The 22,400-nt window shown below is 37.9% G+C and overlaps 1 protein-coding gene across 1 annotated transcript in view; it reads left to right on the top strand.

Annotated features, from left to right (window-relative positions):
* Positions 1-659: 659 nt before the first annotated feature.
* Positions 660-22,400, top strand: part of RIT2 (Ras like without CAAX 2) — a 184,290-nt gene continuing 162,549 nt past the window's right edge. The window contains exon 1 of the mRNA XM_009281181.1: positions 660-919. Coding sequence (XP_009279456.1) covers positions 817-919 — 103 coding nt within the window. The 5' untranslated portion in view covers positions 660-816. The remainder of the gene's footprint in view (positions 920-22,400) is intronic.

Below are 22,400 nucleotides of genomic sequence, written 5' to 3'. Positions count from 1 at the left end.
ATTTGTTTTTCTTCTGTGCTTACATGGATATTTTCTGGATGAAGAGATCTTTCCCCCTCCCTTCAGTCCCAACCCCCTTCTGAAATTCTGCGTGTGGGGGAAAAAAAACAAAAAACCCAAACAAACAATTTTTCAAAATACCTGGTTTATTTCTGCAAATAATTGATGCAAACTCAACTAAAAGAAAATTGATCTGGGGGCAAACCTAACCTTAAAAAACTTCTCTGCTTTGCAGTAAGCTTCGGGAAGAACAAAGACTCTTAAAAGTTGTTGCTTATTTCACTTTTAATAGTATTAAATGTAAATCTAGCAAACTTCATGAACATAGGATGAATATTTAACTCCAAAGTGGCAGGGAGGTATTCTGGTCTGTTTTATTATTGTTTAAGATTCAAGCAAGTGCTACATGGAATAACAAGCATCATAATAAAGTAATTTGATCCATTTTCTTTTCCTGGAGTCTCTGCTCAGTTTGATTCCAATGACACAGCAACACCCAGAGGTACCAGGGCTCTTGAGTCTCACAAAACTGCTTCTGTCCAGGAAGAGAAACACAGAGAATGATACAGAGCTGGGAGGGGGCAGAGAGAGATTTTTATTGGAAGCTGTTAAAGTGGTTGCTATGAGACCTTCTCCAGCTAACACAGGCACAGCAGCGAGTGTGAGGCTGATAAATCGTACCTCTTGTATGATACCTTTCCTTTCTGCCTTTTTTTTTTTTCCCCTAACACAGCTTTTACAGTTGTTTAAGATCAGAGAAAGCACCTGCCAGTTGCTTTTTCTTCCCTTTTGCTCCCTTCTTCTGCCTCGTGCAAGATGGAGCTAGAAAATGAAATGATCAGCTCCTCCAGCAATTCTTCAGCAGGCTCCAGAGAGTACAAGGTGGTGATGCTAGGAGCAGGGGGAGTTGGCAAAAGCGGTAAGTTTGAGCAACAGCATTTTTGGGGAGACGGGGTGAATTGGGAGTGTAAAGTTTACAGAACAAGAACGTTGTTTAATGAGGGTTTCATTCCTCTTTCTCTTGCACATGGCTTGGATAAAAGACTATAATTCGTGACTGGGGCAATGAGTCAGCTTAATTTGTTACAGACTGAAATGACAGCCTTTTTAATTGGATATTTTTGTAAAACTAAAACTAAACTCCATTGTACATGAGGAGAGAGTGGTTAGCTTGCTGCTGTTAGCGTAACAGCAAGCGGTCATGTCACTCTAACACTTGGTGAGGGGTGATGGTTTGCTGGATAGTGTGGATGTAACTTGTTGGCCTGCCGGTCCTTGTGCCCAGGCAGAAATGAAACTAACTGCAAAGTCAGCTGTACAGTGCAAAGTGTGGAGGATGCCTGCAGTGACTCTGTTTTCTTCCCCGCATCTTTTGACTTCTTTGCTGAGTGTCATTATGGCTCAGCTGGTGTTAGTCTCCTCTCCTGTCCGGACAGTTACAGAATGCACGTCTGAGTCTCACTCCAGGCGATAAGGTAGATTTGCAGCATATTTTAATATCACTGTCCAGTGCTGGCAAGATATGCTAGTGTCTGACAATGGTATCTCTTCAGAGGAGTCATTATTTTCTCTGGACAATGTTTTCTTTTTCACAGATATTATCACCTTTGATTTATTCTCAGTGACACTAGCATTCTCTGTTCTTAAAAAGACTTTGCTGAATGTGCAGTGTTTGTCTCAGAAGCCGGTGTATTGAGCTGGCCACACAACAAGCATTTGATTACATCTTCTGGAAATTTAAAAGAAAAAGAGAAGAAGAAACCAAACAACAAAAAAAAAGGATAATATAATATAATATATCCAGGATAGATTCCAAACAAATTTCAGGATAAATAAGGTGTGACACTAAACTATGATAATTGTATAGATTAAAAAAGTTTTATTTCCTATTCAAACAAGGCAAGGTATAAATGCAAAAAATTAAATATTGGGAGTGGATATAATTTCCTCTCTGTATCCATAATTTCTGTTTTCTTGTTATGTTTGGCTTCAACTTCAGTGGCACATCTTTCAGTGAAAGCTATTTCCCATCAGTATTGCTTAACCAAGCAAACAGTACTTGCACAGATGTTATGCTATGATCACTGTATAAAATGGGAAAGAAGAAAATATTGGTTATCTCAAAGTAACTTTCTGCAATTTGAAATTATCTTTTCCATGGTAAAGCAGATATGCAGACTGTGTCAGCTGGAACTTTCAGCAAAATGTTTTTTTTTTTTTTTTTTTTTTTTTTCCTGGGTGCATCCAAAAGATGGCAGCAATTTTTCCCAAACATATTACTGTAAGAAAATGTAATTTTGAAGACTCATTCACCGAAACAAAAGATCTTGCGAACTATACCATATTCAGTATAACTGTGAATCAGAACAGTCAGATTTTATATACACATTGAGGAAATTTCAGAGTTCCCATTTACTATTAAATAAGAGTTTTAAAGCATAAATGAAGTTTATTCAAATCTCCTCGTTCAGAAAAAAATAGCTGTTGATTTCATGATAATAAAGCCTTCAAATCTGTGGATTACACAAGGTAACGAGATATTTCGAAAGCTGAGGACCACATAATTATCCAAGAGGAATTGGGTGTCTGTGTGGTCTAGAGAAATAAAAAAAAGATGAAGTGGATAGGTATGACGTTCAATGTGTTTAATGAAAACCTCCTGTTGTTTTCACAAAAGTGAAACTTCTGGGGGAAAAAACCAGCAACTGAGAATTAAGAGTCTAGAAGAAAGGAGGTAGGCAGTTCATTATTTACTGGCTATGAACTTGCAATGTGGAATGGGTGTGAAATATTCCAGTAGAATCCTGAGATAATCCAACTGATAGAATTCTGAGAGAGATAAGGAAAAAATGATGTCCTTCCATAAATCATTAATTCATTCTGACTGTTTTATATGCAGGATTAATTTACAATGGATTAAAAGCAGGAAAAGGCTCGACTGACTACTTTCATTCTCCAAGATGAGCTCTGCTTTCCTCTAATGACCTAGATTCACTCTGTCCAGGAAATTATGAATTTAAGTGTAAAAAAGGGTCAGGGTAGAATAGGGATGAAAGATTTTTAAAAAGTTCAATTTCCAACCTAGCGTTTGACAGATAAGTGATATATGGGGTGATGGATTGATAATATCCTGGCTTCTTTCCCCTTCTTCTCCCTCCTCTTTCACTTTTTAGTCATGATAAAAGCAGTAACAGCTGGGGTTAAGTTGCTGAGTGGGAAACCTCTTTTGGATGAAAGCCTTTCTGTTTCTCATTTTGTTCAGTATTAGATAATTCAGGTTTGGAAAGAATTTTCCTTAAGAACCAAGCCGCAGAAATGTTAGAAGATTTCTTTTTGCCCTGGACATAGTTCACTTCCAGGGATCCCCTGGACATTTTGATCTTCCGTTTCCCACCTTCTGCTGCTCTCTTACTGTGCCATTTCATACCGTCTGTATGGAGGTCTTTGCATTGAAAATTGCGTGCTCATTACAAGGGGCTGAGGGTGGTGATTGTATGTGCGGACAGGGAGGAATGAGGAAGAGGGCACCAGCAATGGATGTTCCTTTGACGTTGGTGTTTATAGAATACTTGCTTTGGATTGTCAGGCTTGCCTCTTCAGTTCTGTGTTCCAAGATGGCAGAAAATCCCAGAGGACAGCCAACCTCCTGTTATTTGGGCTATTCAGTGTACTAGACATTTTACAAGAGTTGGTAATAGAAGATATAAACAGCACATCCAAATCTGATACCCACCACATTCAGAGTGATGATGTGTAAACTGCAAATAATTTAAGAATTGTCTCTTAAGGGTCCTCACATTGCAAAATCGCTGCCAGAAGGGACAAAAGGGAAAAAAAAAAAAAAAAAAATCTCTGCCAGTATTTTATAGGAGGAAAAAACTCCCACCCCGATCCCCAGAGTTTGGAACAAACAGGTAATAGTGGCTTTTAATTAAAATGTGCAAAGCTATAACTTGGCAGTGTTAGGTTTATGGTTGGACTCAATGATTTTAAGGTCTTTTCCAACCTAAATGATTCTATGATTCTCTATGTAAATTTTCCTGGGAAGTGATTTCTGTATCGTAATTATAGATTATAGATTCCCTAGAATGATTTATCCCTTCTAAGACCTCTGAAAATAGAACTATTTTTGTTTTCAGAGCAATATGCTAATTTATTACTATGTGTAGGTTGTGTCTGACATCAAGCACAGCTATACACTCTGCTTCAAGTTCAGACCAAACTTAGGTTAGAACCAGGAATTAAGCTGAAATGAAATAAAATAAAATAAAATAAAATAAGAGTAAATTTTCTACTGACTCTTATTTGTTTATAGTCCATACCAAAATTACACATTTTTAATGATAATCAAATTTCAATTAAAAAAAGATTTTGCCACTAGTTCTTCTCTGGTTTGATGGCAAATCTCAGATCAGCTCAGTACCGTTGAGACCTACCTCAAGTTGCCTGACGTAGGGTTTAAACCCTAAGAATCTTGGTGGTTTTGAAACAGGTTTTGTTTACAAATACCTTCAGAGATCTGCATCTGGACAGTGAACCTAGTACTCTCATGGTCCCCTGTCTGATGCAGCTCAGATCTCTGGGTTTACAAAAAGTATACACAAAAGACCCTCTAAATCTTGAGACCATGCATTGTTGGCTTATATTTAGCAAACTAATTACACTAATAACAATAAACAACTACAGCACATTCTGCAAAACATTAACAATAATTAGCTGAGGGGTTGCACAGTGACTACCAAAAAGAACAAACAAATTGATGTACCTGTGCAATTGAATAAAATAGACAATCTCTGTCTAATGAAAAATTATTACCTAGGCACCCTTCAAATGCTGATGAGATTGCACTATAATCTAACCTTAAGTGCATCTTCTGGGTTAAATGAAAATATTATTCCAGTTTGTTATTTTTTTCCCCTAATGCTAGTAAAATTGATTTATTTAAGGATGAGTATGATCTACAGTTATTCCTAGTAATTGGAATTACATGTTTAACTATAGAATGGGTGCATTATAGAAGCAAAGTGAATTTCATGCTACCTGTCCTGTGAAATTTGCATTTCAGACGAGAAGAGGAATTTTTTTAAAATTAAAAAAATTAATAAATATCTGTTGTTAGTAAATTGTTTTTTTATCTTAGAGAAAATGTACATTTTTCAAGAATTATTCCTCAGCCTGATTGCCAGTTTATTTGTTGCCACCTTAAAAAAATTGAAGGGATTGTCAAATAATTATTCCAAGATTTTTGTAAAACTAATATTTTTTTAGTTTTAATATACAGGTTTGGAAAACATTTAGATATATATTTTCAGGTTTCAATCTTAAAAAATAAAAAAGAGGGGAAGAGAAGGAATTAAGAAAAGATTCTCTTAGGGTTGTTAGAGGAAGAGTATGAAGAAATGTATTTCTCAGCCTGATCTGGTTAGGGGGGGCATGCTTACCCAATTGATTTCCTTCATTTTTTTGCCAGTGTTGCACAAATGCCAAATTTCTACAGATACAGGTGACTCATCCAATTAATTTCAGGATCATGTGTACAAAAAAAGTTCCAAAATGCGTGAAAACAGCAATTGTTTTTATGATGTGGGAACTTCTGTACTAGGAATTAGATTAAAACCCCAATTTTCTTTCATTTATGCGATCAACTGCCTTTTTTTTTTTACTAGTTTTACCTCTTATTCTGTCTAGATAAAGCAAATTCTGTGCCTATTTATTTCAAGCATGTCCTCATAGCAAGACTCCCCAGTAAATAAAGATAGCACCATGGAGTGTGTACTGGAGAACTGGCCCACTCCAGCGGTTTGTTAATCCCTTGGAGATAAATTAACATGATCCAGGCTACACTGGAAAAGGATGAAGAGCAAAGGTAGAGAGTCCACTGGCATCAAAAGGGCTGAGGTTGAAAAGTATCATTTGGGTCTGCTGTTGCTGTTCTTACACCATCACAAGGCTCAGTATTGTAGAACACACTTCATACATTGATCAAACTCCTTGTCAGTAGGGTTTTTTTTGGGGGGGTTGGTTTTCATTTCCCTACACACACACACACACACACCCCAATATGCTCTCAGGTACAGCTATGCTTCCCTAAATGGCTGGTAAATGGATCAAGGGAAAGAGTCTGGTCTTCTATTGTCTTCTGAGCCAAACCGATAGCCAGAATGAAGGTGGAGGATTAAGTTACTGCTTAGTATGGGTCAAGGTGAAAAAAGTAGCCTTTCAAGTGTCTAGGCATGCTGTGGGTTACAGTTAAGGCAAACCAAATTGCTTTTTTCCCAAAAAAATCAATATAAGTAGAGTTTTTGGTGTCTGATTTGGTGCTGCTTCTCCTGTGACTGAACAAATACCCATCTTTTTTTTAACTGGAGTAGAAATTCAGATACCCAATTAATAAAGACACAAACCTGTATCCCTCTGAAAAAAAAATGTTTGTTCCCTCATCATCTTCTGTCTGAAAAAAGGTAATTTGGATTTTTAAGGCCAAATATAAGACCCTGGGAATTTCATGGAAATAACTAATTATGCTCATTCAAATGAAGAAAAAGAATTTAAAAAATGGGAAGGAATAAAAGATATCTATTTGTTGACCAGAGAAAAACTTCCTTGCTTGGTAATGGTTCTGAAAGCATAAGGGTATCGATCAGTCAAAATGACATATAAATTCCCTTGGTCACTTCATAGTACTGACTGTAACCTGTGATCAGCTGTGACCTGATGTGGAAGTGTCACTGCAAGGCTGGGAAAGGAAGAGAAGAGACAGAAGAATACTAACAATGGTACAACCCAAAAGACACAGTAATACTTCTTGATGATTATATATCCATGGAGAAAAAATCCTACCTGAACACTGTAAGCCACCAGCTAAGTTTGTCATGTCTGGGATGCTGTAAACTGAATCACAGTCGTAGTTCTAATGAAGAATTACAAATGTTATATGCAGATTGACGGTGGTGTAGGTTGTATTTTCTCCACGAAAAAAGAAAACATTGCAGAGAAGGCCCACCAACGCCAGAAAACCACATCCCTGGGTATGGGCAACTTCCAGTTTTTCCCATAAACCAGATTAAGCCCTGGAGATTTTATAAATGCAGAGTTCTGATATATTTGTGATCTTTGATAACAAAACTGTTCTTATGTTTCAATTACCTTCACAGATAGGTTATTGAATTTGTTTCAAGCTCGATTTTGTGTAATTCCAACTTCTAGTCATTTTATCTTATCACTTCTTTGTTAACAACTTTGAAAAACTCCCTATTCTCTTACTATTAATACCTATAGAAAATGATCACCTTGATCTTCGTTCTCTTCAATACATTTAGCATCTGCAGCCTCACTTGTAGAAGCTTATTTTCCTGCTCAAAGCATTTTGTATCCTTAATTCGAGCTCCCTAGTATTTCCACATCGTTTTCTGAATATGAATTCCAAAAATTCATGTTATTCTATTAGTGGTCTTACTAGAAGCAATATAGCTTACTGCTTTCCTCTTGACAGTCCTTTTTTGTTCCTCTGAGAATAATGAATTCCTCAGTTCAGGTATAGTTCACAGAGATCACATACAGAGAAATATCCACCGTAACCCTTAAGTTACTTGCTCTTTCCCCCAACGCAGTCGCCTGTGCTATCACATCTCTAGCAATGACCTGAATTCTGCCTTTCCATATGTGTTATTCTGTTTTGGAAGTATTTTGCTGGGTTGTGACCATTAAAGCTCATGATTTAAATAATTCTGGACCTGTTTCCGATATTCTTCATTTATCTTTAGTGTGTTTGTTATCCACTTGAAAGGATTAAACACATTGCTTATTCATTAATTTTCTTGACTATGGGCGGACCTTGTGGCCAGAATTATTTGCCTTGGGGAAATGAGTTAAAGATGTTTTCATTATTTTGCCAGTTCACATAATTCAGTGGCTGGAGGGGTGGAGGATTCAATTATGGCTCCTGCATTTAATAGGATGGTTTCTGCATGTGAGATACCAATTTGCTACTGAGAAAGCTGTCTGCAGTTCTAGTTTCTTCAATACCAGAAGCCATCTCATACACAGGACAGAGTTCAGAGAAGACCAACAGAGATGGTAAAAGGGCTGATGCAATATGATTTACGACAAATGACTATGACTATATTCAAATAGCTCTGTCAACCAGTAGTCCACGATTCTTTACAGTGCAACTTGCATATGTATACAGTGATTTAATGTAAATGGGACTGGATGCAGCTGTAATGTGAATGGGTTGATCTATCCAGCTTCTCCCATCATTACATCTGGATGATGAATACCCACTTGGATAAGGCTAGCAAGTAGGCTGGTCACTGTCTGCGCCACTTTGGCACAGGGGAAAGAGAATTTACAATATTTGAAGGTAATAAATATCAAGAAAAGAAGACATGTTTTCTAAAATTTGAGGAGGAAAGGGGTCAGAATTGCTTAATGGAGAGTCATCAGTTAAGTGGTAAAATTAGAATTAAAACATGTATAATTAGAGATGTATGAGCTCTTCAGGCCTGACTTCCTTTGGCCAATAAGAGCAGTATATATCCTTAACCATTTGCTTAAAAGCAAGATAAAGCAGATTTTGAAAGGAACAGATTGGTGAAAGTTGTATTAGTCTAATTGGTTTACGCTCATTTAAGATAGAAAAATATATTATAGAGATTAAGCATTAATGAGCAAACATACCTGAACAGAAAAAAGCATTTGCAGTCTTCAAACTCTCTTATAGAGGAGAAGGAATATTGTCATCCTCAAAATTATGAAATGTGTTAAAAGTTACCTGGACTTGTGGCTGATGTGGCATTACTGATGTGTAGAACCAGCATCTTTCTTTATGTTCAGACTGCTTAAGAGAGATCCTAAGGCTGGTCTCAAGACTGGACTTCATTCGGTACAAAAAAAGTCATTTATGTTGCCTCACACAGAGCTAAAGTGCATCTTTTAGAGTATAAGGGCTCCTGTATAACTGGAAACACGCTGAGGTGGCACCCTAACAGTAATGGCCACCTAACGTGTATGTTGGGTAGTGGTGAAGATGGAAGGTAAGTAGATCTGTTAGCTCCCACCTTGCAAAACAACTATTCTCTGTTCTGCTGATGGAAATGGGATTTACTGATTCGGGACCTTCATCAAGACTCTCCTACGTGAATGATGTGAAGTGATCAGAACTCAGGGACCTTCATCAAGACTCTCCTACGTGAACAATGATGTGAAGTGATTAGAACTCCTGGAAGGTTATATTAATGAATCTGCTTTTCATGGCGTGATTTATTGAAAGAGGGCTTCACTTACACAGTGAAGATTTCAGTGAGATGTGTACCGCTCAGCTTTTCCCTATCATACTGCTTGCTATTAAGAGATAGGAAACCTTCTGGGCTGTTCCTCAACAACAGGACTCGAACTACCAAAGACCCTCCTGGTTTCAACCACACACAAATCTGTCATTTGAAATGCCCACATTGAAGTCTCAAATAAGGGAGAGATTGTCACTGTTTCATGACAATAACTGGGCACTGTAGGTATCTTTGCTGTAAACAATCTGTTGAGGCAGCCACAGGAACTGTTTCCCTTCCAAGCCATCCCTGCTGCTGAGCTGAGCCATCTGCAGCATTTTCAGCACATGCTATCTGCTAGAATTTGGATGAGATTAAATCCATTAGGGACACTCCTGAAAGCACAATTAGGAAAGATTTTTTTTTCCTTCTGTTGCTGCTTTCATCTCTTTTCCTTCCATACTTTCCATTTGATTTCCTTCCATTCCTCTGGTAATCCTTTTCCACTTTTAATTTGTTCATTGACTTTAATTAGTCTCCCTTTATGCCTGCAAGCCTTTCTAATTTTTTTTTTCCTAGAAGCTAGAAGAGTCATCACGCTCACACAGCTCCACTGACAGGTATCAAATGTTACCAAAGCATTGTGCAGGGTCTCAGTTTCAAAGGTCTTGCTGTCTTGGGCAGACACTTTGCTGCAAGCTATAGTGATTTGCTAATGCATTACCTGCCCACTAACCAGATCCCAGTGGAGACACTGGCTAAAACCACTTTGTTTCAAGTTGTGTGGAGAATATCCAAAAGAAGAGTGTGTGTGTCTCTGTGTGTGTATATGTGTATAAAAGACTATCTCAGGAGCTGCCAAGTTGGGCTATTGTGATTCTGGCCTCCAAAAGAGGTATGTTTGCAACTCAGTTACCTGTTGTAAAGCAGTGTTTTATCTTTTCATTCAGACAAAACCCAAGAGCTAAACTAGTTATTTCAGGGGACCCAAAGGTGGACCCACAAACGTTTATAAGCTTTAAAAATTAATTTCATAAGCTTTTGCAAAGTAAAAGCTGTAATCAGCTGAGAGACTGATGCATGTAGTTCTTCTTTAGCTTACACTGACTACAGCTATAAGAAGAGCTGTTTAATTTTTTTCCTTGCAATCTCATTGAAGTGCCATGCAGTTTTGTAATTCTGTAATTCTTGTCCATTTTCACATGCACAAAATAAAGGAACCTTAGCTGAAATTCATATTGTCTGTCAGATCCTGCGATTCCTTTAGTAACTTTACTAGCCTACTACTTGCATGACAGCTTGTTGTGTTATACTGAACTGTCTGCTGAACAGGATCTGCAGTGTCTTTACAGAAATGTCTCTTTAGCAGCTTGCAAAATATGTACCATTGTTTCAGATTTTTACTCAGAATGTTCAAAACCAATGCCAAGAATTGTCAAATTCTTGCTTGTTTCCAATCGGCAGAACTCTAGCTTCTTAAATCATGCAGAATGCCAGGCAGGCTGTAAAGTTTCCCCTTCTCTAAAATTTTGTCTGGGACTTTCTTAAATGGAAATGATGTTCCTTTCTCAATTTGAATAAAAAGTAATCGTCAGACATTTTCTACACAGTGAATAATCTTACTTGGGTTGCCTGGTGACAGGGTCATCTGTTCACTCATCGCACACAGTATACCAGAGGTCTGCTTCGTACAATATCTGCCACTGCATACAGCCAAAGAATGTATTCCTGGGCTTCATGAGGTCTCCTTATGTTTGTAGATATGGTCTAGAGACACTTTATTTCTCTACTGGGAATAGAGGAGAAGAAAGAGCAATCTATCACGGTAACCAATAGCCCCCCATGAGCTCCAGAAACCTGGTTTCCTGGGCCTTTGTTTCACTTACAGCAGTTGCAGTGGATTTTCCAGTGTCTAATAATAGCCGTGAATTTGCATCGTAGTCTCTCTCTCAGTGGGTACTCTGTTTACTGATCTGTTTTTATAAAAGTGGAAGTCAAAAGACCCATTTTTTAAATCTTTCCTCCATGAAAATCGACCAAGATACTTAAAAGTTATTAAATGTCTGACATAACAGCAAGTAGTAAATCCTCTTCCACTTTTTTTGCAAATAACATGCTCAAAATGACAATTGGCTGTGATATTTGAGGGTGGAGAAGTGGTTAGGAAAAAAGCAAAACAGAAGATACAAAAGAAACGAACCGAGCAGTGGGAAGGGGGAAATGTAAGAGGTGAACAACTAGGAATAAAGAACAAGAAATTAGAAAAAACAGAGGCATAGGAAAAAGTTTGAGAAAACAGAAAACTAGGCAAAGATGAGTAAAAGCAATGGTAAGGGAACAACGGCATAGAAGGAAAGGGCAGTAGTTCACACTTCAAAAAGCATTGGTTTCAGATGCTGTCTTTTCATTGTGCTTATCCTATTAGATGCTACTGGCCCATGGTTATACCCCAACATCTTCTGCAGGTACTGGTGGCCAAAAAGTATACAGAGGTCATGTTAGTGCCTCTTTCTCCTGCCTCTGTGACTTTTTATCCCATGTTTCTCACCCACTGGCTTTCTAGAATGGGAAGCCGGAGAGGAAGCAGCACAAATCTTCTTGGCACGACCCTTTTTTTCCCAACTTTTCAGGTGCTGTAGAAGCTTGCCTCAGCCATGGACAAGGCTGTGTAAATCTAACCTCGATAGAAAATTATGGGGTGCTAGGCAAAGTGGTGCTTCTCCTTCTTACAATCATCCAGAACTGAGAGGAGTTTGTGGGCTCCAGCCTTAGCAATACCTAGCACCTGGTGAAATCAGTGGGAGGCCCAGCATTTGTCAGACTCTTCTCTGTTCTTTGAAGAATCAGATCCATCCAGACACCAAAATCTCAAATAAAACAATGAATCACAGTGGTACTAGAGATATATTTCACTCAGTACCAGGAAATAAAATTAAGTTCTGTTTTTCCCTAATCTGGGAAAAATATCAAGATGCAAAGCAAAAATATATGTATTTCTATATGTTTTCTCTTATTCTTTGTGACCCAGCTGTTACCTTCACTCTCATTCCCTAGCTTTTACTGGTCATCACACTTGCCTATAAACAAACAGCTACCTCCCTCTAATCAAATGTAGACAAATGGTGGTAGGAGGAAAAATCAAAACAAAATGCCAGTGACTATAAACAGATTTAAACACACATATCGTTGAAACATACTCATGTAAGATTTATTTAAGTGTAAAGTAACACACATTTTCACTCTTTCAGGAAAACAGTTGTTAGTGCCAACGTGTTATTCAAAGAATTATAGAAAGCTCTGCAAAACCCAGTGAGATAACCACTTCTACTGATTGACAGTGACAGTATATTTAAAGAATAGAATTATTTGGTGATTGAAAGCCTTTATTCCTCAATGTCAATTTCATAAAAAGAACTATGGATCAAACTAGTTTGTGAAGCTGCATCGTATGTTTCTAAAGCATCACTGTACCTGCTGGGTGAGTATTAGTGTATTAAGTTTCAAGTATTAGTTAAATCAGTTTTGTATGTTGGGATACTCTAAGGTGGTATAATTCAAAGACATTATTAAGCTTGTGAATGAAGTGTATTTCTCCTTGTCTCTAAGCAGGGAAAATTGCAGAAACTAAAATTTTTGTTCCAACAAATTTGTAAGTGTTCCCTTCCTGACTCTGAGTATCTCAAATGAACTTGATAAAAATTGTAGGCAGTGAATAGTTTACAGGGTTGGAACTCATGGGAATATCTGTGGCACCACTGTTGTTAATTTAGTCACAACAAATAGCAGGATGTGGATTGGGAACAGATAAGATAGGCTGTAGTAGACATGATTGCTCAGGAAATGACCTAAGTAGACAGAATACCAGCTTGCACTGTGATGAAAGTTCCTGAGGGAATCAAAGGTTTCCCTGGCTCACAGTTCAAGTTCAATGCAACAGGCAAATACCATGAATAATTCTTTTCAGGTTTAGTGCATAACGGGTTGCTAAAAAATCATTAAGAGGTTGGTGATAGAACTACTTGCTTCTGAGTTCTAATTCCTTCCTCCCACTTTTCCCTCTTTTTTCTTGCAGGCTCTCCCTTCAAGCATATGGTAGAATTTATGAGGGATGTAGGAAATGTAAAATACCACCTGTTTATGTTAGTACAGTCTGTGGAACCCATGCTATCTTTCAAAATTCTTTTTATCTTTCTCATAAACTTACTTTAAGTGTATTTCCTGCTAATAAAATATTTTACCAGGAATACGGCAGTGTTGAAGGGCTTAGACTGATAATCTATTGTGAAATAGTTTTTCTGTTCCCGTTTTAAATTTTTTATATTTCTAATTTATTTCTATATTTATATTAATTTCAGGTTGTTTAACATATGATGATTTTCCCACAATGGCATAGTGTCAAAAACTTACCTATCTTCAGAACCATCTCTAGCTAAACTGATAACCAAACACATACTTGTTTACTTTAGCACGGGAAAACCAAGATAGGATGGGTGTTATTTGTTCTGCCAGTGTCTTCTGTGTCATATCTGTGCAGCTCAGTGATTACTGTCAGTATCGTGGCGTTTAAAAGAAGAGCTGAAGAGAGAGTGGAAATGCAATTTGTGTTCTGTGCTGCATCACGCATCGCAAAGAAAACTGGCAGCTTAACGCAGACTCTTTCCTTGACCTTAGCAGTAAAGCAGAAAGAATACCGCTCTTTTTTCTTATACTGAGAGTTCCATCCAAATGAATGCATCTTAACGGGGAAGCCATTCACGCAGCAGTAGGTGGGGAGGGGAGGGAAACAGGGAAAAATTATGCAGTTGAAGAAAGAAATCTGCATTTGTTCCTGACTGTCTCTCTGAAATTACCACAGAATGCCTTGTCCCCTATTTTCTATCCTACCCACTCAAATATCTGTATTAAAAGGGTTAAAGTAGTGCATGGTTAAATGAGATGGAGCAGAGAGAGGGGAAGATGTAGGAATTACTCCAGTGATTTCTGTAGGTCTGGGGAGAAGTATCAAATAGTCTTGTATCCAGCAGACATTATAACAGAATTTATAACCAAATTTGAAGGACAAAGAACCTCAACCGTGTTTGGAGTTTGATACATTATGGAAGAGAATATCTAACAGGGTAAATGTTCCTGGGTTACAAAAAAGTTTCTAAAGTTTAAGTCATAAGTCACTGGGCAAGCAAGTATGGTGGATTGACCCCAGCCAACAGCCAAACACCCACCCAGCCGCTTGCTCGCTCTCCTCTCCCACAGGAAAGTGAGAAAGTGGAAGGCAAGAACACTTGCTCAAGATAACAGTTTAATAGCTGAAGCAAAAGCTGCATCCACAAGCAAAGAAAAATAAGGAATTTATTCACTGTTTCCCATTGGCAGGCATATTTATGGGGATTGGGAACAGATAAGATAGGCTGTAGTAGACATGATTGCTCAGGAAATGACCTAAGTAGACAGAATACCAGCTTGCACTGTGATGAAAGTTCCTGAGGGAATCAAAGGTTTCCCTGGCTCACAGTTCAAGTTCAATGCAACAGGCAAATACCATGAATAATTCTTTTCAGGTTTAGTGCATAACGGGTTGCTAAAAAATCATTAAGAGGTTGGTGATAGAACTACTTGCTTCTGAGTTCTAATTCCTTCCTCCCACTTTTCCCTCTTTTTTCTTGCAGGCTCTCCCTTCAAGCATATGGTAGAATTTATGAGGGATGTAGGAAATGTAAAATACCACCTGTTTATGTTAGTACAGTCTGTGGAACCCATGCTATCTTTCAAAATTCTTTTTATCTTTCTCATAAACTTACTTTAAGTGTATTTCCTGCTAATAAAATATTTTACCAGGAATACGGCAGTGTTGAAGGGCTTAGACTGATAATCTATTGTGAAATAGTTTTTCTGTTCCCGTTTTAAATTTTTTATATTTCTAATTTATTTCTATATTTATATTAATTTCAGGTTGTTTAACATATGATGATTTTCCCACAATGGCATAGTGTCAAAAACTTACCTATCTTCAGAACCATCTCTAGCTAAACTGATAACCAAACACATACTTGTTTACTTTAGCACGGGAAAACCAAGATAGGATGGGTGTTATTTGTTCTGCCAGTGTCTTCTGTGTCATATCTGTGCAGCTCAGTGATTACTGTCAGTATCGTGGCGTTTAAAAGAAGAGCTGAAGAGAGAGTGGAAATGCAATTTGTGTTCTGTGCTGCATCACGCATCGCAAAGAAAACTGGCAGCTTAACGCAGACTCTTTCCTTGACCTTAGCAGTAAAGCAGAAAGAATACCGCTCTTTTTTCTTATACTGAGAGTTCCATCCAAATGAATGCATCTTAACGGGGAAGCCATTCACGCAGCAGTAGGTGGGGAGGGGAGGGAAACAGGGAAAAATTATGCAGTTGAAGAAAGAAATCTGCATTTGTTCCTGACTGTCTCTCTGAAATTACCACAGAATGCCTTGTCCCCTATTTTCTACCCTACCCACTCAAATATCTGTATTAAAAGGGTTAAAGTAGTGCATGGTTAAATGAGATGGAGCAGAGAGAGGGGAAGATGTAGGAATTACTCCAGTGATTTCTGTAGGTCTGGGGAGAAGTATCAAATAGTCTTGTATCCAGCAGACATTATAACAGAATTTATAACCAAATTTGAAGGACAAAGAACCTCAACCGTGTTTGGAGTTTGATACATTATGGAAGAGAATATCTAACAGGGTAAATGTTCCTGGGTTACAAAAAAGTTTCTAAAGTTTAAGTCATAAGTCACTGGGCAAGCAAGTATGGTGGATTGACCCCAGCCAACAGCCAAACACCCACCCAGCCGCTTGCTCGCTCTCCTCTCCCACAGGAAAGTGAGAAAGTGGAAGGCAAGAACACTTGCTCAAGATAACAGTTTAATAGCTGAAGCAAAAGCTGCATCCACAAGCAAAGAAAAATAAGGAATTTATTCACTGTTTCCCATTGGCAGGCATATTTTTAGCCACATCCTGGAAAGCAGGGCCTCAGCACACATACTGGTTATTTGGGAAGACAAGTGCCATAACCATGAATATCCTCACTTCCTCCTACTTCCCTTGAGCTTTTATTTCTGAGCATGATCTCGTATGATAGGGAATATCTCTTTGGTCAGTTTGGATGAGCTGTCTCAGCTGTGTCTCCTCCCAGTTTCTTGCCTATCCCAAGCCTACTTGCTGGGGGCAGAGTGGGAAAAAGAAAAAGCCTTGCTACTGTGCATGCACTGTTCAGCAATAGCCAAAACATTAGTGTGTTATCAACACTGATTTAGTCATAGATCCTAAACATAGCACCGTATGGGCTTCCCTGAAGAAAATTAACTCCATCCCAGCCAGAGCCAGTACAGCAATTTATAGTCTGAAAAGGAGTGAAGGAGATTTAATCGTTCTTTGTAATTTGTGTCTGTGACATCATGTTTGTTTCACATTAACCATATGTTGGTACCGCCATGCTCTTGTGTTTTGTTGAGTTGCTATTGGAGGCCACAAAGCCAATGGGGGCCATCATTATTTTCCTTCTTCTTTCTCCTTGTTTTTAATTTGGCTGTTGTTTCTTTGGTTCCTCACTTAGAAACATCTTAGTTAAAATCTAACTACAGATGGACATCTCAGTGGCATGGAGGTATTTCTGCTGTACACCTTGCACACGTATGGTTTACTTGTAAGGACATCTCTGCAGTGCACACATGGTGGTTTAGAAATATTTGCAGTCCAGCTGCTTCACATGATCCTGGGGAGCACCAGCATTGAATCCAGCTGAGTCTTACGATCAGTTGCTAAGGTACTTACAGAGTTCTTGTAGCTTTTTCACACAAGAGGAAGTGAAATGAGGAGCATGCTACTTTTTTTTGCAGTTGAAATGAGGAATGCCATATTTATAACACCATTAAATCATCATTGGCAAAAGGTGGGTCAGTATCCCTAGCATTTGGTGCCACTGCTAAAGTACCTATAGTTCCAAGAAGACTTAGATCACTTTGAACTGTCTTTCCTGGAAGGAATCTGTTGATGCCCATACTGCAGGTCAGCACCGGCCAGTATTGCAGTCATCTTCCACACCAAGTCTTCAGTTCTCGGTCTCAGGATTCTCCCTGCAGCGCAGTATTTGGGAGTCAGTCTGGGAAGCCAAACTGCTTTTGAAGTCTAAGATGATTCAATTCAGCTGTTCTATTGTAGCTCAGTAACTGAGCCAATATCAACCACGTGCAGAAATCAGACACACTGCAGCACAGCTGAGACAGTGGAATGGGTCAGCAGCAGTCTTCCAGGCAATTTTGGTGCCATGCAGGATAGACACTAGAGCAGGACAGCAGTGCTGTCTTCACACTGCAGCTCTCGTCATCTCTGTGATACTGGCTGCAGTTCTCAACGCCCAGGTGGTATTTTCCAAAGCATGGTAGTTTCTTGGCCTCATCAGGATTCTTGGCGAACCTTTATATCTGTTCTGTGGCAGGGAATGGACAGTTCTGAATGGTGATTCCCAAAGATTGTTAGCACCTTCTTACCAATGCCAGTAGTCAGTATCAAAGTATGCAATGGAGAAGACTGACTGAAGTGCCAGTTATTAAAGGCAGATGAGGTTTTGTCCCTCTTTCTTTCGGTCAAGTTAATTTGATAGACATAAATGAAATAAAAAAATATAAAAATAAAAAATAAAATCATTTTCTTCACTATTTCATCTGTTCTAATGTAGTGCTTATGACTATAGTATAAGGCTGTGTATTTCTGTGCTGTTTCCCCTGTCGCTGTCTTGGTTCATACATATTTTTAAAAACTGCGTATCTATTTGTTAGTTTTTGAGCATTGAAAAGACACAAAAAGTTTGAGAGAACTAATAGTCCCCAGACATCCATAAATCCGTGGCTGGATTTTAATTTTCAGTTTTTAAATACATAAATCTGTATGATTAATGATCTCATCATTTACTTATAAATAAAAAGAAATTTAAGCTGCATGATGTGTAGCAATCAAATCACTGGTGTTGTTAATTGTGGCTGCTGATGCATATGCTGGTGGAAGTCAGAAAGATATTGCAAGCATAATACATGAGTAAATGTAAATATCTTTCTAGTCTAAGCTTTCTAATCCCCTGACACTGGAACATGGGGCCACGTTGCTACTGATTATCTAATGGCAAAAACTTGCATTGGAACACAGAATCTTAGCCTTTTACGTGATTTCCATAATTTATACTGTGTTTTGTGGTCCAGTGTACACCCCACCTCTCTGCTTGTTTCCCCATCTGTAAAATGAGACCAGAGATACTTGCCTTCCTTTGTATGTAATAAGCTTTCTGACCTTCAAATGCAGAATACTTTTTTAAAATAATTAAATGATACGTCCTAGTAGATACTTAAGCCACCAGGGGTCATCATGTGCAGCACAGTTCTGCGGCTGGTACCAGGTGACAAGTTCCTTGAACTTTATCCAGCAATTGCTTCAGAGTCCGTGTCATCTCAATAAGCAAATTAGGATAAATGTGATGAACACTAAGATAAATTCTGTAAAGATGATGCAACTAGACATAATGATTCAAGGACAGAGAATCTATAATACATTTTGGTAAACCAAGCAATCAGTGAAATTAGTGTATCTCTCCTCAAACAGAAGAGGGACTGTGAATGCCTACTTGCTACAACTACTGAATTACTAAGCAGATGGGGAGGCACAGCCAGCTTCTCCTTGGCCATGTTTTGGGCAGGGCCCAATATTATTCCTTTTCTCTGAGAATTCCTCCCAAATTGAAACTCCAAAAGACAAATAATAGTTTGTTTTAAACCTTGATAGACTTAAATGTTACAGATCTAATGAGGTGTTCAAGATTCAGGCAGCTCTGGGATTTCCCAGAAAGAAGCATCCAGGATATTCTGTGGGCAGAAATTTCGGTAACAGTGATAAAATTCATCTTGCCTAATTTCAGCTTCTGAAAATGTTATCTGAGTCTAGATATGTAGGCTCTTTCTATAGTCAATGGAGCAAGGAGGGCAATCTGAGAGATACTTAATGCTTTCCATTGTTTGAGAAGCCTGGATGACTAGGCAACTAGGATGACTAGTTGTCAAGGAATAGGTGGTAATAACCAGAATTCAAATGTTGGTAGGGGTGGCTGTAATTGATGTGGAGAGTTCTTGAACACAATAAATTGTTGCATTCAGTACCAGTTCCTATTATTGCAGAATTTATCAATATTTCCTCTTTTTTATATGATATATATAATGGCTTCACTGAGATTTGTTTTGAAGATATTTATCCTCTGTGAAAACCATCTATAATTTCAGTGATGATAATGCTCCTCTTTAAATTGAACATGTACAGTCTGGTGGTCAGTGTTGTGTGTGTCTTCCTCAGACATTAATCCACTGGGTATATGAGACTTTTTCAGTCCCCAGTCTAAAGAGTTTGTTTCTTTTAGCTCATGCAGACTGATGAATTTAACTTTGGAGTTCCCTGTTCTAATATCAATGCTGGCCAATACAGTAGCCTTCAACATGCCCAGAGGTGAAGCTTCCAGTCACATTTCACTTTCATTAAAGCAAGTTAGATTTATGACTTTTTTATTTTCAGTGAGGCAAACAGTAAGAAATTGCTGTCCTCCTGCAATCTTCTTTTCATCCATTTTCAAACTGAAACAATTTATCTTCTACACATGACAGAACTGTGAATCAGTTATTATTTAGCGAGTGTTAATTTTGTCTGCAGTAAGTATCTTAGATTTGTGTAAAATATTTTATAAAATGTATGTTACTGCAAATTTCTTGAAGGGTCTCATACAGGAGAAGCATCATCACAGACTACATCTCTGTAAGAAATATTTTTAATCACATGGTAGCTAAGTTTTCCAGAAATGTAGGATTGAAGGAAGCTGACAGGATGCAAGGCTTTGCTTTGCTTGCATTCAGGCAGAGAATTCTTACCAGATAGGTACTTGATATTCATAGTTTCACTGAAGCAAGTTAAGTCAACAGTTTCAAAATGGTATCACTGTATTTAGAGAGTTTGGTGAAAGATGAGTCAGTGCTTCATGGAGCAGACATATCTTCTGACATTGACATCACTTTGTCTGCTGTGCTTCTCACTTTCACTGGCAGTGGTCCTTGATTGATCTCTTGTTCTGTGCCACTTGATTCATCACGGTCAGTGATCCAAGGGCATGAAAAATTCATCCCACGACAACAAATACTTTGTAGTTTATGATATTTCTTTCCCTTTCAAGCCAATTAATTCCTCCAGAGAGCAGAAAACTTATGGAGTATAGCAATTCTGGCATTTCTGTGCAGAGAGCAAGTGCAATTGTGTGTCTCCATTCTCTCATGCAGGAATAAAGATAATGTGTTACGGAGCTGAATTATCTAAATAATGACAAAAAGTAATTAGTCTAAGGGAGTTGGTTGTGCAAAGGAATTTATTTCTGCCCTGATGGTAAGTATCACTTAGTACTATGTACTAAATTTCCAGAAAGATGTATAGACCTATATCTACAACAATTTTCTTTTTGAGGAAAATTTCTGTTTTAAACTACTTATCTTACTTAGATGAATAAATTCCAGCCTGTCTTCATGTCACTGCACCTTTATTTATTGTGATACCTACTCATCTACATTAAATTTTGATCTTCCACAAGCAGAATGGCTCTGTAATGTGTAATTCTCTCTAAACTTGCAGTTGAGACCCAGTTTTTTCACCAGAGTTTTCAACTAAAAGAACTGGAGTAGTGCTATGACTATAGATGCTTTGGAGATTCTCAAATGAAAACTATACAATCAGCCATTATTAGGTGAAAGAAATGAATATAGAGCTCCCAAGCTGCAGGGCAGAGTCTTATCCCCAAGACCACCTTTCCTCTCTCAGAATGGGAGTCCAATTTGCACATCATCAGACCTAGAAATTGTGATATTTGATAAATGCTGTCTGATGCTTTTTATGTTATCTCTTATAAGGCAAGGTGGCATCTGAAACAATCAAAGAGACAAATGAAGTGAGAACTTTGCATAAGAGACAGATGATACGTAATTTAAACTATCTAGTGGCTGACTACAGTAATTGAGTTGAACAAATTACTTTCCTGAAAACAAGTGGTAGAGTCGTCTGGTGCAATATGAGTAAATATCTGGTGCACATGTGTCAAAGCTGAACATGTGGTGCATAACTGAGGTAAGGGAGGCCAAATCATACACCTGCTTGTTCCTAGACTGTCTTTACTTCATCTCTTTGTCCATGCTTCTCTCTATCTCACTATATTCAGGTTAAACAGATAAATCTCATCAGATCTTTTCTATCATGCAAAGAAGAGGCATTTTCTCTTCACATTTTAAAAGCTGTGTCATTACGATGCCTGTGTCACTGCAATATAGGACAGCTATTCTCATGTTTTTTTGCCTCATACTTTTTGCCTCATGCTACATCTCTAATGCTTTCTAAGAATTAACATCATCTGCTTATTTTCTTCACGTATATGTTTGTGCAGAACTGCTCACGTTTTTTATTCACAAACACCAAAGTTTCTATAAGTCTTATGAGAGTCATTTATCGGAAAATAATTTATCTTTAGATGTGCTTTGTGTGTTCAGGGAGGAGGAAACAATATTCTTAATGTGGCAGCTCTGGAGCTGGCATGAATTTATGCAGTTCCATTAGTGACACTACATATCAATTCCAGTCCCAACTGACCAATGTTGTGATTAGCATGAGCAGTATCCCACTAAAATTTCACAGACTTTGACAGATTTGTACAGGAAGCACAATGAGATAGACATCACTACTGTCAAGTCTCTTGAAATGTATGAAAATAAACTAAAGCCCAATCTCTGATAAATATTTTACATTTCAAAACTGATGCACAGTTGCTCCAAAACCAGCTCTTTACAAAAATCAATTCAGTAATTGCAAAATGCATAAAAATACACTATGCACCTGTTTTATCATTATCCACTTGAGAATACCAGACTTTCAAAGGAAAGCAAAACAAACAAACTCTGAGAGTAATTCTTTTATAGCAGTAATCTAAAGAATCAATAATATGACACTCCATGTTAAAAAATAAATTGAAAAGTTACTGTGCTCTTCTGAATATTCTGTGAGTGGCCGGATCATAGAATCATAGAATCATAGAATCATAGAATCATAGAAT

This window comes from Aptenodytes forsteri, unplaced genomic scaffold (assembly GCF_000699145.1).
Source record: "Aptenodytes forsteri isolate BGI_AS27 unplaced genomic scaffold, ASM69914v1 Scaffold36, whole genome shotgun sequence".
Lineage (NCBI taxonomy): Eukaryota > Metazoa > Chordata > Aves > Sphenisciformes > Spheniscidae > Aptenodytes > Aptenodytes forsteri.
This window is presented reverse-complemented; position numbering and strand designations above follow the sequence as displayed.